Consider the following 17,332-nt stretch of genomic DNA (forward strand, 5'->3'; position numbering starts at 1 on the left):
AACGCTAAAGAAATGTATGAAGCAGAGTCAAATCCTGCCCATCAGGGCTCATAAAAAAATGTACCTCTATCCAAACAAAGTCTAAACCACTATCTTCAGGCTGTTCACCAAAAGCAGGGCTCAGCACTTAAAAATGTGTTGCAATTCTGGTGGTTTTGGCTCACTCTCCTGCACCCTGATTACACAAACACAGCCCCAAGCTGGGGCCAATGCTAGCTCTGAGGCTGAACCATTCCTCCCTGGTGGCCAGGAGACCTCAGTGCAGCACAGGGCACAGGAACACGCTGGGACAGTTGGATTTAGACCACAAAACTACTCCAAAGCCATGATCTGAATCATGTCCACATGTCTCCATCTGTCTGAAAGACGTGTGGCAAAATGGACTGGAGCTGCTGTATTAATAATGTGGATTCCAGCCAGGCCTGAAGTGATGAGCAAGTTGTGGTCTGTGATGAATGCACAGCATCCATACATGATACAAAAGTTTAAGTCACAACAGAAGATTGCACAGGCCCAGCTGTATATAGAATCAATTGTTCTGATTTAAAAGCAGAAAGTCTAGCTTTCTGACTTGATATAGAAGTTTCTGGAAGCAGTGTACAGAGCAAGGTCCCCAGAAGCATAAAGCACTGTGAGTTTCCACTGATGTTTCTCCAAATCAAATGAAGCTTGTCATGTCATCATGAGCCCTTCAGCTTTGGATGTTGGCCAAAAAACAAGTACTTTCAGTACACCTGAAGCCTTGGAGAGCAAATAAACTCTACTGTTAGAAAACCTTAGGCATTAATGTAAGACCTGCTCACAAAAGCCATCAGTCCCTGTCACCCTGTTTGTACCCACATCTTGCAGTAGCTGAAGAACTGTGACAAATAGAGGAACTCAGGTTCTCAACAGCCTTAGATTTTTTCACCATGTGAAGTGCAGGCATTACTTTTCTTCAGCATTTCTCTTATGAAACACTAAAAATATTTCTAAGCACTTCATTAAATGCACAACATTGATAAGAAATATGCAACGAGCCAAATATTTTTATTTGTAGACCCTAAAATTACCATTTCTAGAGGTAACCTGAAACCTCAGTGCTGCAACAGAACTTGCCCATATAGCTCCTTGCACCCATGGATTACTCCATAGTTACAAGAACCCATCTCCCTCCAGGATTATAGCACTCATTTAAGACCGAGAAGCCTCAAGATGTGGAGTCCAGGTATATAAGAAGACACAGGTGTGAGGTTTTTCCTTCAAGAGGTTGAAATGAGAAGGGGTGGCAAGCAGCAGAACCAATAGTCATTAATAACTAATACAGATTTAAAATAGGACATTCGTCATCAATATTTCTGAGGAGAGAAATGAGCAACCAGTTCCTGACAGACTTCATACTCAAGAAAATCATCTTTCTGTCAAGTCTCCTTTCTGTCACAAGGATTTCCTAGCTTGTAGTTGTCAATGGAATGGGTCTTTAAATATTTTGCCTGTTTCAGCAGGTCACAAAATATTTGTGTGGTGGGGTTGAGGAGGAGAGCTTTGGGGCTCCTTCAACTTCCTATTTGAAATTTGCCAAATGCTGTAAGATTAGACCAGTGACCCTAGTTAATACTGCCACTTTTTTGAAGGGGAAAAGCCTCAAAAATTTTAGACAGCCCTTAAACAAACAAACAAAAAATGTATTTACTGCTACTCAGTTGTGAAAAAAAAATAAATCACTACAGACATGAGAAAAATTTATACATATCATACTTACAGTGTGAAGAAGGCTCTCTGTGTCCCTTTTTGAGTGACTACAGAGCTCCTAGGACTGCAATCCAATACCAAGACACTTACAGGGTAGTCATCCTAACTGTGGACAAACCTTGAATGCAGCTGTTTGCTTTTTGGGAGAGTTGTACCACAGTCTTATCTTCCTGAAGGATTTCTTGTTGCCTACAATTTGTATTCATACGGCAAAACCACAAAACACTCACAGCAGGACATCCCATCTTTAGAAACACCGGCTTACTTAGGATATGACCAGACAGAACCATCTCCTGGCCAGACATCAGGCAAAATTCCCTAACAATTAGCCTCATACATGACTTGTTTCTTCCAATACTGCTTTCCATTGTGAAACACATGAGATAAGATTTAACCATGAACATGAAATTTTTATGCAGTGAAAAGTACAAATATATAAACTGATAACCACCGTTCTTAACAAACAGATATTGAGAGCAAGCATGTTGTTTATAACTTATCTCAACAGAAAGTAGACATAACAGAATCCAAATAATTTGGGTTGCCTGTCTAGATTTGCTAGGAGAAAGGTTAAGCTCAAATACATACCACCTTAATCAATTTTTTGGTCATTCCATCATTTGAAGCACTGGCTACATTTTGTGCACATGGGAAAACAAGTGTTTACTTCACCTGGAAGCTGTGTCTATTTTAAATCATTCTACATTATATATGTTGCAGGAATCATTGCCAAGATGTATGTAATGGAATTTATTTTAAGACCCACTCCACAAAACCCACAACTAAGAATAAATTTATTTTTTTTTAAGAATTTGTTAATTTCTCATGACTTGAACTGCACAATTTTTAAGAATTTGTTAACTTCTCATGCCTTGAACTGATCAAAGAGACAACCAGAAACTAATGTGGATATAATTTAAAGAATTAAAATATCCTGTGTGCTCTTTTGCCTGCACCACTAATGGATCTGGGCACAGTACAACAGAAGCATCCTCCCACCTTTACTCCCCTTCCCCGCTCTCCTCAGCTTGCTGACTCTTCAAGAAGTTGACTTCAGGGGTTTGACATATTGCTTCAGAATTTTTTATTGCTCATAAAACATCAAAGCTACCTCCCTTTCTGGTTTATCAGCAAGTAGCATTTCCCCCCTTTATAAGCTAAATAAAACTACAGGGAACCAATTAAAAAAGCAAAACAACAACTAAGCTTTCCTCTGTGTATATTAATCTCTCAAGTTTAAATTTAGGACATCCGAGGCCTCTCAGCCCACTTCTAATGTCACAGGCATAGTTTGAAATTACTGCTAGACATATAACTCGGTAAGTAAGCAACAAAAAATAGTGATGTTTACTACTAGCAGGCTTAAATTTGCTAACTCTATAGCACCTGTCAAAATTCTTCAGAATCAAGAGGTCAATAATGAGGAGGCACCTGTGCTGCTGCAACTCAAACAGCAAAATGTGTTTGTATCTTTATTTTTACCTTTTGGTTTTAAGGATATGGTCAGCACAAGATGGAAGAATGTAACCTTGATATTCTCATCTATCTTAAGAGTTGCCACTCACTTTAACTGGTAGCAAGTAATCCATTTTTGTCTCTAATCCTTCCATGTCTTTTAAGTTATTTTGGAAGAAATATGGCTGGGAAGGAGTTGAAATCAATGAATCTGAAAACAGATTTCTGGCTTGTCACTTGAATAAAGCTGCAAGACAAAATATAGCAGAAATTTCAAGAGGGGGAAAAAAAAGCACAGTTGTTGGGATGAAAGCTGATTTACATTTAAGAAACTGTTGAAAGATTAACTGTTACTATTACTTATTTTCTGTACATTAATCCTATGCAGTTGCCAGCAATCTGGATCACGTTTCCACAGAATAACATGGAATATATGATAGCAAAGAAAAACACCTCAAACCACCTCCACCACTAAAAAAAACAACCAAAAAAATAAAACAAGCCATCATGAAACTGGCAAAGGAATCTACTTTAAATCAGCATTTCTAACATGACAATTTTCTTTATAACTGTCTTTTTAGGTTGTTCCAATTATTGCAGAATGGCAATTTAACACCTAGAAGCTGCTTTAACAACAATGACTGTTCTGTTTGGTGACAAAGTCTTCCCATAAAGAAATCTCAAGAGAAGCAATGGTTATCAATCCCAATCTAGAATGAGCAGATGCAAAGCATACTGGTAACATTTATAATCACAGAATAGTACATTTATATTTTTACTCCAGGTCACACACAGCTAAGACTCCAGTATTAGAGCGTAACTTCAGGTTGGGGCCCTCTCCAAAAACCATTATGGTACTAAAGTGATTTTTAAACAGAAAAAGATAATTTTAACCTGCAATAATTCTTTTTAGGATCAGCATCACACTTCTTAGGTGGTAAGTAAGACGTATGCTAAACATAACACAAAAAATTTTTAAAAAACTATTTATGGTGGAGGGTTCAATCAATCTTTTTTCAATGCATTTTATATATACAACTTAGCTCAAAATAATTAATAAAGTCAATAATTAGACACTGTTTATCATTCCTGATAGGAAAAGGAATTTTTACACTTCAATACACAGAAAATTAGTACGTCACTTCTTTCTTTAGCAAGGAACCTTTGCTCCTCCAGGAATGTTTGAATTGTTTTAGATTTCTCTTGATTTGAAAGATCCACTTAGAAATAAATTAATATCATTAGGATTCAGAAGGGCTTTAAAGAAACTAGCTGTTTTCCATCCAGATGCATCATATTTGACTGCTCCATGCAAGCCACATTTAGCCTCCCTATGCTGAACTACCTCAAACTGATTTTTTAATATGTGCATGTTATGTGTGAAACATTATACACATAATTTTACATTGTGTGCAATTTATTGATACAAAAGTAAAAAAATGCATCCAACTCAAGTGCTACACTGCTTAATTGCTTGAGAACTACAAATTAGTTACCATTGAAACAGAAAAATTCAAGCAATTCTTTGAAAATAGGGTCACTGATATAAAGAAACCCCTCCATAGTTCTCCAAACCTCAAGTTTGAGCAGTTCAGGCCACATAAACCTTTTATAATTCGTGGATGACTGGAACACTGATCTTTGGCAGGATACCAGCCAGTCAGGGCACCAGGGAAAGAGCCTGGCATGTGAAGAACAAGTTATTCTACTTGTTAATGGCCCAACCTTTGTAATCAGCGACTTAATCGCCATTACGTTACAGCAACTGCGTCTTCACTTCTGATGAGGAGCAGACTTTACTGTACTCAAACATTTCACAACGTCCAGAACAGTCTACCTCTCACTGCCCTTCACTGCCCTAGATCAAGACAGCCATCTCCTCCTCTTCCTCCTCTTCACTGAGCTGAGGAAGATTAGAAGCCCATCCAGTTTCAGCCTGTTGGCAACTGAGAAGGAAAGTGAGACCCAGCCAGAGTGGCCCAGTGACTAAGGCAGTTCATCAAAGTGCTTACAGGAAAGCAGCCAGTTGATTCAGGGCTGTGGTTTAATGCCTCGTGCACTAGCAGAGAACATGAGCTGTGCTGCACACCACAGGGGCTGCGCACAGACTGGCTGTAGCAAAGCAGCTTGCTTCGGCTGTTGTGAGTGCTCAGCTTCTGCAGAGGCTCACCCAGATGTCTGGAGTTATGACAAGAGTCACTGTGCCTTATGACAACAGCCTACAGCCCCTTTCTCAAAGGAAGATGTGCCACCCTCTTGCAGTGTGCATATCCAATTTCATTCCGCTTTGCATTTCTCCCATTTCCAATCACATTTCAAATCTACTTAGGCTTCATCACCTCCTTTTCTAAACACTAGGGATACGAATTTCAGATACTGTCTTTATACAGAGATTTCCTCCTCCATCAAGATATGATTTTGGGGGCATTAAAAGCTGCTACTATTCATAGCTGAGGCTATGAATAGTAATTAAGGAATAAAAACCTGGTACAGGAAGATTAAATTACTGGAGTAGTGAGAATATAAAAATCATGTACTATGTTTTCCCCATAATTTTTCTAGCTTCCAAGTATTTTCAGCTAAAGGCCTTTCCTTAGTTTACAGTGGCTCCTTTATTTGGAGACGTTTACTCTGGTCTCCCCTTCAGTTCATGATTTTTCAAAATTCACAATATCCTTTTGCAGGGAAGTCCACAACGTCCACCACCCCCTGCAAAAATATCCAAAGCCTTTTATGTTCCATCTCTCTCACTCAGTGTCAGCACATGTTTTTTCACACCCATCCCTGCCTGGTGATGGACCATTAAGCCTACAAGTGCACTACCACCATAGTTGCCTATAACTTCACATGCACATAAGATCTGAGAAAGCTTTTGATAAGATGCTTCATTTTCCCACCTACTCCTGTGCTTCTTTAAAAGGGATGAAGTAGTAAAGTTCGACATCAACATTAACATGGTGCACAGAAAGCCCACACAGCACTGGGATGAAAGGCAGCACGCAGCACTTACTAACCCATACGAACATAGCCTGGCATTCCTGCCATGAAAGAATCATCCTCAGCAAAATTTGGAGGTAGAAATACTGATGCTATTTTCTTCACTGCATTTGAAGTGCATGATCCATTGGGCTGTGCTTGCACGTTTTTCCTGTGCAGTGTTGCACATTACAACAGAAACAGAACACAAACCTATGTCAGAGGAGTTACAAAACCCAACAAGACTTATCACAAGCAGCAACAGAAACAGCTGGTAGGCTCCCACTAGTGCCACCAGGTACACAATGCAAGAAAAACCACTGCCTGTTGCTGTAGGATATTTTACAATGACATAAGCTTGCTGTCCTCAGGGATTTGTCAGTGGCTGTTCATAAAGGCCAGGTGTAACATTTGTTTCCTTCAGGATGCAAGTGTGAGCCATGAAGTCAGTAAGAGAGGATCCAGCTGCGGGAAGTCATGCCCCTTACTTAATGAAAAAATTGGTGTGGGAAGAGGGAAAGGAAGAAGACTTTGTGGGAATTTAACTTCCTGATGTCTTCCTCAAATATGCCTATCTTTAAAGCACAGAAAAACAACCAGTCAAGTTGACTGGAGAAACTGAATAAAGGTTCCCACATCCATTTACATTTTCTAAGTGTTTTGCATAAAGCTACTGTTAAGGTAACCCTTAACTGATATCCCAAAAAAATTAAATCTGGGAATCTTCCAAACAGATACTAAGGCAGACCTCATCTTATTTCTTTGAAGCAAGCCTAGCTATGTTATGAACAGCTGTTCACAGGTATCATGACAAAAAATTAATCCACTATTAATCCACTATCCACTACGTTTTAAATGAAAAATATTCAGTATGGTCAAAATTTTGTTAAGCTAGAAAAAGCTTTAATCCTATAAAACAGATAAATTATAATGAAAGAATCTGACAATCATTCCCCTAAATTTTTGCGAATAAGTAAGTCCTCAGCTCCAGATACCATCATGAGCAGCCATCCTGAATCACAGTGGCCTCTCTAAAGGAGAGAGGAGGAATTTGTGCAGTGGGTGGGGTACTCCTGTCACAGCCTTATTTCCAGTGGTTAACTATACTAGAAGTTTAAGAGTGACTTTTCAGCAAACACAAGCAGAACAAATGCTAATTCCTTTGCAAGCTAAAACAGAAATACACTCAATCCACTTCCTGGTATTGACATAGCACATTGTTCTAAATGCATCCATTGTAAATAGAATATAATAGCTTTGCCAAAGGAAAACAGTTATGAAATAGTTATATGTGGATCATGGTAGGAGTTTTTTGTTTTAATTTGTTTGTCTACCACTCCTTGATAGCTAGACAAGCTTCTTGAAAAATATTTTTCCCTGTGTGATATGCACACACTTCCATCTTTGCAACAACTGAATCTCCAGGTCCTGGGATTTTTCCCTTGATAGCACAAAGCAAGCACTGACATTTATAAATACAACTGTTGACTCTAAAAGGTCTGACAGAAGAGGTGGCAGAAAAGCAAACAGTCTGCCCACCCACTGGGGACCCTCGAGTCAAGGACTGAGTTACAGTAACTTAATTACAGGAAACTCCTTTCTCAATTGTCTGCTCCTGTGTGCTTCATGGCTTAACTGGAGTATATGGAGCAGTGGGTCAGGGGCAGGGAGGGGCACTGCTAGGTTAAAGCAACACTGGCTTTTTCAAAGTTTCCAGATAATCAGTTACTTGCCAACACTTTGCTCAACCCAACTTGACCCTGATGAACATAAGAGGTTAATTGTTAAAAATTTGTAACAACAAATACACTTTTTTCTTTTCTTTTAACCAATGACTGCAAGAATATTTCTTTGGGAAAAAAAAAAACCAACAAAGAAGCAGTAATAAGATTATATGATTTCTAGAAATAATTACAAAAGTTCACCTAAATTTTTATGCACATAAGGAGCATTGTTATTTTAATCATGAGAAATGAAATACCCACTTCTCAATTCTGACTCAGTCATACCAGCAAAACATTTCTACATACCAGTTAGCTGTATAAAGCTAAGTAAATTGAGATGTATATGATCAAAGACTAACTATGGAAGTTTATCTTGCAAATCCAAGCTGCAGCAGCTACTGGCATATATGTCTCACCATTTTTTTAGTAAACATTATCATAACATCTTTGAATGTATTTATTACAGCAAACCAACATAAACTCTCATTAACTTCCAGCACTCATGACTTCATATCATTAGAATGTTTTATCTATGGTAGAGCATTTTCATCAAGACATAAAAACAGGTCTCTTAAGTGAGATTCATTACTATTCATTAGTTCACCTTTCTTTTTAACATCTAAAATTTACTTTTTAAAGAGCAATTAAAAACAAAGCATCCAGATTAAATCAAGTTTTGTTTCAGTAAACATTGCATTTGTTAAAGCACACACACAGAATCACATAGAATATTCTGAGCTGGAAGGGACACACAAGTTTCACCAAGTCCAACCCTTATATGAAAAGCCCATAGAGGGATCAAAGCTGACCTTGGCATTATCAGCATCCTGCTCTAACCAACTGAGCAAGGATATTTTATACAGAATCTTGAATAACTTCATGGGCTCTGATCACAGAAAAATACAACAGTAACTGTGATTTCAAAAGGAAGATTCAGAATAATCCCATCATTTTAGTTAGCTATATTTTATTGAAGGCTTTTGCTTTGAGTGGTCTCACTCCAGTGCATTTAGCATAAGTATTTATTTATAAGGATGACACACAACATGTGAATCACAGAGAGCTCAGTCTTTAAAAGACAAGCTGTAATTGCTTCTCCTCTTGTGTTGAGTTCTCCCAGTAACATGTTAAGCTTTACAGTGAATTTTAAAAAGGCCTTCTGCAATTTGGCATAATTTAATACCCTTTACATGAAGAGAAATGACTTTCTTTAGTATCATTGATGCACTTCTTGAAACTGTTACTGCTGCACATTCCTCCATGCCTTTCAAATGCCAAAACTGAGGTTCAAAATCCATGAAAATATTTACAACTAAATTTTGAGATGTCTGTCTTGAGGCATAAACAAGCCTGAGCTGTAAGCTTTAGTCAAACTAAACTACACATTTTAATTAATATAACCCTTGTGTGAGGGCAGAAATGATCTGGAAAGCAAGGATTTACAAGAGCTACTATAGTTTTGACACAATACCATCAGAAACACCTCACAATCTTCACATGAAATAGCAAATTTTTATAAAATATTTTAATGACACATCCAGCAGTGATTCTGGGGAAGGAATCAAATTAGCAGTGTTACAATTGTTTTCAAAGAATGAATTATCCCTGAAACCAAGTATCAAATCTTCAGATGTTAGATACTTGAGGGGAAACAAAATGGTCTGACATTTCAAGATTCCACAGATTTAGTGAAAATCACATGGACAATTCCTCCTTTTATCAATTAACCCACATCTTAAATGTCAGCTTTGGTTCTGTGAGACTAAAGAATTCCATACAAAAAACTGGCTTCAGTCAACAATATTTCTTTAGCAAATGGGACAAAACATCTTCTCCAATGCTGAAATCCTAGCAGTGCACTGGTCCTTTCCCATTATTATAAATTTTAGTACTATCATGGATGATGGACTAGGGAGGGATAGAGAGGTTACTCAAAGACAAGTGTAAATTTCCTGTTATCTAGATAAATATGCATATATAATACTAATTCAGCTCCCCCTTAAATTTAAGGCCAATAAGGGAAACTCAGTTTTTAACTGCAAAAAACTCTTCACAGAATCCCAATGCTTCTTTCTTTTTTTTTTTTTTTTTTCTTCTTCTCAGTAGTCAAAAAAATGCAAGAAAACTACTAACCTTCACTTCTGGGCACAGGCTCTGTAGCACCTGGTGTTTTATCTGGCATCTCTGCAGACACAGGCTTAGTAAAACCTAATGGACAAAGCAAAGAAAGAGTTCTCCATCAAAACCAGCACATTTCAGTAAGGCACTCCCCTGCTCCACAGCCCCTAATGAAGGATGGGTTTTCAGCTTTCATCGCTTCTGTGTTTGTATGTAGGAAGTGTAAACAGACAAAACTCTCTCGGGATTAACTGCAATACCATTCAGCAGGCTCTCAGTTGGATGTACTACCAGGTAGGCAGGCACAAAAGGACCCTCTCATACCTGAAAGCACTAATTACATCTGGTGAACTTCTGTCTTTGATTTCATACAGTTTCCTGCCTCAGTTAATTTCTAGGAGAGGTCTATGAACTGGGATGGAAGAGCTATTTACACTCAGGTACTGCTGGAATTAACCATGGAGTGACCATCCAGAGGGTCACATCAGCCTGCATCAAACAAAAAAACCCACTAATTTAAAGCTTTACTACAGTGCAGAGCATCAATATTTCTTCCAGCACAGCACTGGGCAGAGAAGAAAAGGCTTCTCAGGAAGGCAGTGAACACGTCTCCTCTTACAGCAACCTTATGTACCCTCTGTGGTACTGGCCAATGGTCAACATGTGGCCACCACACATTGCCTAGGATTTTGTGTCCTCCTTTCTATTCAAACCTTTGAATATTTTGCCATCACCAGCAAATCTGACATTCCATTTTACAGATTGAAAGCCTCAGGATCATACAGCACCAAGACAAGACAAATTAGAACAAGGATGATTCTCTGTCTGAAGGAGTTTGTGGCCAAGTGAGACAGGGACTTCACCTCAGCTGACAATTCACACAGCTCAGTGCTGTGTTCAGCACTGTACACAGTGCACAGCATTGAAAGTATTCACAGTACAGCCTTGATTCCTAATGAAGGAAACATCTCTAACGTCTCTAACGACACTGAGGTAAAGAGCTGATTTGGCATGAAGTTTTCTAGACAGCCATCAGATCCAGAGTTATGGCAGACCTCCCTGGATAACCCTGCAAGAGAACTGAGGCTGAATTCAAATAAATGGTCCTTTTTTCCTCCCTTCTTTAATTACTTTGCTTTCAAATTCATATAGCTTGTTTTGAATCCTATCCTCAGACTTAAAACGAAAACATTTCTGCACCAGTGTCCACCAGAGCTTAGGTTTACATTACAACCAAACTGTAAAAAATTTGTAGGATTTCTTAAGCTGTTTAAGTCATAAAGTAGAATTTCAGTTGTGTATCCAGGGCAAATATATTTGTCATATTTAATTCACAAAAATGTAAAATACTTAGAAACATTTGACACATGTGCAGCTACAATCCACTAGCGCATCTTAGGGTAGAAATTAATTTTTATAGCTGACGGAAATTCTACTACATATAATTTTCTAGATCAGCCAATTCATCTCTACTCAAGATAAAATCCACCCTGTCTTAGCCAGGAATTACTTTGTCCTTAACATAAATGTTTCATTCACACAACAGTACATTTAGTGAAGACTGTGAGCTAGCTAAACACCTTCTCCAACTTAATTATTAATTCTCCCCCAAATTAATAGCTGTAATGCTTATCCACGTGAAGGTCTGGGTTTATGAGTTCATAAACCACAGCTGGACACTGCCACAAACTGAAGAAACAACTGTGCCCACAACAGAGATTTAAACAACTATAAACAACTAGGGGTCTCCAAACTCCTTTATAAATCTGCTGTAAAACAGAACCCACTCTCCAGAAGACAATTAAAAATTAAATTTGTTCTTCAAACAGATTACCCAAATTTAATTATCTATGCTTATCACTAAGCAGTTTGCTATAATAAATACACCCACTAATTCTAAAACTTGGCAAGCTCATGTCTAACGCTCTGCATTCAATGATGCACTACATATTCTTTGAACATTGCACCGGTTTATGAATCAAATTCCAGTTACCCAGTGATTTACTAGTAAATTTGGTAGGAACCAGTTAATTACACAATGTATTTGAAACAAGAATTTTCATCAATAAATACTATATTTACTTTCTGTGATTAATTTCAAAATACAAAAAACATTTTCTTTAAATTTTTCTCTTTAAATAAATCATCTCATATCACTTATTCAGGAAACAATATGTTTAAAATGGAAAAACATGATTATCCATATTTGTTTTCTGGTTTTGGTTGGTTGGAGTTGTAAAGACTTGAAATAAATATATTAAGTAAACTTCACTCTGAAAATGCTCACAGAGTCACTCACTGGCACGTTAATGACAAAAAAACATAAAATCAATAGTCTCAGAAATAATTTTGGGCTTCTTTATTGACATTTTTAGAGGTGCTAAATACAAGCAAGAAAAAAATGACATTTTGTTGCCTCTTCTGCCCTGATTTTTATTTACATAATTCAAATTTTTTCTTGTCTAAAGTTTCTGCTTGGCCTTCTAAGGAAGTGATAGCCTTGCTTTTCTGTTATCAAAACTCAAAACCAGAAAGCAGTTTTACCTCAAGACATGCCCCAACAGTCATTTATCTGAGTTTAATGGAGTTCCTGTGCTTATCCCTTGCTATGGAGCATGACCTATCATTCTCAGTACAAAACCAAGTGGGATTCAAATGGGCGTTGAATGACCTTGTCATTTTTAATAATGGAATAGTAACTTGAAAGCTGGATCATTCAATTACTGCGCACAAACCAAGGTATTTATGGAACAGGTTCAGACCTGCCACAGCTACAACTCTGCTTCAAGAGCTCATTTGGATAATCCATGGTAGTTTAAAAAAACTACAGTCCCACTAATAGTTTTCCACAGACGTACCAGTTTAGCAGCTCTGCATTACAAAGAGTGATAGCAAGGACAACTTAACACAGTTACAACAGGTTAAAGAAAGTCAGCCTCTGTGCCTAGAAAAGGGCACCTTCAGAAAAATGTCTAGAAACTCTCAGACTTCCAAGATCTCTGAGTCCAGCTGTTAAACTGACACTGCCAAGTCCACCCCTAAACCATGTCCTTAAATGCTACATCTACATGTCTTTTAAATATCTCCACAGATGATGCTTCCACTTCTTCCCTGCCAGCCAGCCAGGTTCAATGCTTGAAAAACCCTTTCCATGAAGAATTTTTTCCCCCAAATATTCTTGTCACTATTTCTCTAATGATTTTCAGTAATGAAATCTTCTGAAATTTTTTGCCGCTTTTTTTAAAGCTTACAGGAGATCAGTTGTACCAGCATAGTACAACCAGATGCAAACATGAGAGTCTTCACTTTTCCAATTCATTGTCAATTGAAAACATTGCATCTAAAAACTGAGGTCCAGTGACATGGTACAGAACACTATTTTATGACTTCTTTAAAAACTACACAAATCTAAAGATTTTAAAAAATAACCTTCCCCCTTTCTGTCTCATTAATGCAAGCCAGTTCCATCCTATTGCTAGAAATTGCAGAATATACTAAAAAACTTTAAAAAAAAAAGAAATACAGAACTCTGCTGTTGCTTTCTGTAACACACCAAGGCTTGAACTATTCAAAAAACAGAAGACAATGTTGAGCATTCCTTTATTTTAAAAGTTCCTTCTTTTAATCTAGGAAGGAAATCTCTGACAAAAACTATTCATCAGACAAGGAAACTAAATCTCTTTCTCTTTATAGTAAAGCCAAACTGGACTAATGTAAAATCCAGTAGAAAAGCAGCATTTGGGGTAGAAGCTTGCTAGTAATTGTAAAAGGAAATAATGCATGCTCACTTTCTATACAAATAATTTCCACTTATCTAGACAATCTTATTAGTAGTAATATCCTAAAGTTTTTAAGAACCTTATAAAAACATTCCAGGTAGACCCTTCCAAATACTCTTGCAATATAATTATTGAAATAGTTTTAACTGTTTCTGAATCTCAGGGTCAGCTATTCTAGTAGTCCATGAGGTACTTTGCATTTTTGAATTCATCACTCACAACTGCTACCTATTGCTTAGAGCACAGGACATCCTAGGAAGAGAACTTGAAATACATATGCATTGATAATTTATGAATAAACACAGCTATACTGTTTACATTTCTCAGTTAAGCAAAACTCTTTAACAGCAACCAAAACCAGTCAGACATATGACCACGCATTTTCATGGGCCATAATCAGTTAGGGCCACCCAAACAGGCATACTGGGAGGTCCTAGCTCAATAAATTTTTTGTTCTTTCCAGAGATTGATTTGCCTTTAAAATCCTGAGCTGCTAAAAACTGCAAATCAGCTTTAGCATTATGAAAAACATAAAATCCTTTAAACACAGCATCTAAATCAATAGTGTGGTGTAGGTAAATTAGCAAAATGTTCAAATTTATAGCACATGGGTAGCTAAAAAATACTTTTAAAAGAGCATGATCACAAAAAATATGGATTACTTGTGTTTCACAGACAAATAGCCTCTTTAATTAACTGTACTTTGAAAAAAACCCCAAAAACCTCAAATAAAAGAAAACCATAAGTAAGGGTTTCCAAATATTCAAAATCACTGTTAATCGAACAGTCACGATTTTCACATTTAAAGTTTAATGGACAAATTTTCATTGGAGAGAAGACTTCTGTTTCACTTTTGTTCTTTCAGCAATTTATTGCTATATTCTCAAAAAAGCATCAAGGCACTTGAAAGAGACTATTGTTCATCACAGGACTGTTTGCAGATGTAACTATGGAGCCCAGCTATGTATTTGTGTTGAACAACGACCATCACCAACCAAAATCTAACCTGAACCTCCTCCTTTGTGACAAACCCTTGGCCCCTAGTCTACATTTGTTCCAAATAGCTGAAATTGATCTAAGAAAGTTGGTTGGATTTCTTCAAAAACTTGTCAAATACAGTCACTTTTCAATGACAGACACTGCACTTTTCCCCCTTCTTCCACAGGCACAGTCAGCATTAATAAAAGTTTGTGCTGTAATCACTTTATTCACAATCAAAATACATCTTTCCTTACAATACTTTATTACAATTTTAAATGCAGCCTTTTACAGATTAAACAGTCAGTGCTTATACACACATCAATACATGTGAAAAAAACTGAAGTACTGAAATTCTGCATTGTAGACTGTGCTGTTAACAGAAAAGCTATCTGTTGGTTTATTTTTAAACAGTATCTAGATGAGTTCTTCCTGCTGCAATCAAAAAACAAAAAAAAAACCATACAAACCAAAAACAGAGGAAAAAAAAAAGGTGCAAGAGGGGTAGAAACAAAACACATATTGGTAGATTTTTTTTAATATTAAATATTTTGTAAACAAATAAGGACAACTGGATGCCCAGAGACAGCCTGCACAGATGGCCACCCTTCTTGGATGAATGGTACTGGATGTTGCTTTTCTGAATGCAAAACAACTCACAGAACCCCAAAACCAGCATTCGCATACTCAGGTTTCAGGATGAACTCCAAACTCCAAGGATGGCTACGGTAAAATTCATACTCACATGAACACATTTAGACTTTGACATTTCACTGTTAAACACTGCATATTATCTTTATTAGAGAACAAGGACATCTGCCCCTGATCTAGTTTTTGCCATTTGTTTGCCTAAAAAATCCCTTCTGGAGCAGATGTATTGCTGCTCTGAACCCCTTGAGAATAGTTTTGATCCCAGGTCACATAAACCATAAAAGAAAGTTTATATGGTTACACTAACACAGTTCTTTCACATGAACCAAGAAGTGACACTGAAAGAAAACCTAAATAACATTGACCTAAGGGATAGCAGTTATGAGGACATAAACCAAGCCCGCATTTTTGTTCATATTCACCACCACCCCTCAGCCTTCCTAAGTAATATGACAGTACCTGTTTAAGATTCAAGTGTTATTTCAAGCTCATAGTTATTCCTTCAAAATTGCACAGAATTCTAATGGCTCCTTTCATTCCCTTCCAGCAGCACTATGGATGTGGGTGTGAGTTACAGCTTCCCTTCTACAACAATGTCCCACAAAACTCTTCCAGTCTTTCCCCCCAGATTAGCAACACATACCAAAATGTTCCAGCTTTTGGGGTTTGGATTTGGGGTGGTTTTTTTGGTAAGATGCTACACATTTTGCTGATATTCCCAAACCAGGTCATCCTTTCACTTTCTTTGCCACAGAAAGGCAGTGACTGTGACACTTAAGACAAAGGCAGCAAGAAATGAGCTGGTCCAAACAAGACCCTCTGATCTACATTGGCAAGAAAGAGCAAAACCCCCTTTATACATATGCCAATTGATGAAAGCCACAATAACATCACTCTCTCTCCTGCCCACTTCAAAATATACTTAATCTACAGCATCCTCTGCCTAGTTTCTGCCTAATCATCCATACTGCGGCCCCAATCCAAAATACTTAACTTTTTGCCAGCAGGCAAAGACCAAATCACAGAATCCCTTTGTCACTTTCATTCTGGTTTGCTGTAATTCACCATGTTTGAATGTGAAAAACATCATAAATGTTCTAATGTAAGGAATAAGCTGTCTGGCTCCTCTGTGGTTTAACCGCTACGCGTATATCCTCTCCCTCCTCCCATCTCTCCAACAGTTTTGAATCCATTCCATTCCCAGTGCTATTCCAAGGTTTTGGTCATGGTTTTCCAAACCCACTAAAAGATCAAGTTCAGCAGCTAATGATCATGTTTCAGTCTGCATGGCAAGGCAGTGTATTTTTTACAAAGTAACACCGGATATGAGGTCTAGAAGGGAATGTGACACAGTATTTTCTCCTTCAAACTTTGAATAGAACTTCTTGAAAAGATGAACCATACTCAACATTTGGTCTGTGTCCAACTACGTCACAAGGCTCCTTACCTAAAACAGCATATGCTGCCTCTATGCCAAGTGAAACAAAGAGGAAAACTCCCCACAGGGTCTTGTGGGAGGAGGAAGAGTGATCAAAATCTTGACTGACACTCCCCAAATACCTTTGTGAAACATATGCTCAAAGCCTAAGCTTTGACTAAGAAAGACATCCGCTTTTATTGGTGAAGTGCGTGTATTTCCTGCATATATGTATTAACTCTGTGCTGTTCACAGTAGTTTCTCAGGTGAGCAGAAGCACTGTCTTTCAAACTCAAGTCAGCTCAGTACAGTTTGTAGGAAATTCCTTAGTATAATTAACCATTGCTATTTCTCTATCTGTAAAAATGAACCATTAATGAGTATTTCTGAAAATGTTTTTTAGCATGTTCTCTTTTGTACACGCAGCTTTGCTCAAGAACAACGGGCAGTCACACTGTGCTACAGAAAGGTGACAGAAAACAAACCCAACGCTTCCCTCTGTG

The 17,332-nt window shown here is 37.6% G+C and overlaps 1 protein-coding gene across 2 annotated transcripts in view; it reads right to left on the bottom strand.

Annotated features, from left to right (window-relative positions):
* PLEKHG1 (pleckstrin homology and RhoGEF domain containing G1) overlaps nt 1-17,332 on the bottom strand; it is a 126,743-nt gene that overhangs the window by 78,548 nt on the left and 30,863 nt on the right. For both annotated transcript variants that reach the window (XM_015623059.3, XM_015623062.3), the window contains exon 3: nt 10,020-10,094. In XM_015623059.3, the coding sequence (XP_015478545.1) occupies nt 10,020-10,068 (49 nt within the window). In that variant the 5' untranslated portion in view covers nt 10,069-10,094. The remainder of the gene's footprint in view (nt 1-10,019; nt 10,095-17,332) is intronic.

Source organism: Parus major, chromosome 3 (assembly GCF_001522545.3).
Source record: "Parus major isolate Abel chromosome 3, Parus_major1.1, whole genome shotgun sequence".
Classification (NCBI taxonomy): Eukaryota; Metazoa; Chordata; class Aves; order Passeriformes; family Paridae; genus Parus; species Parus major.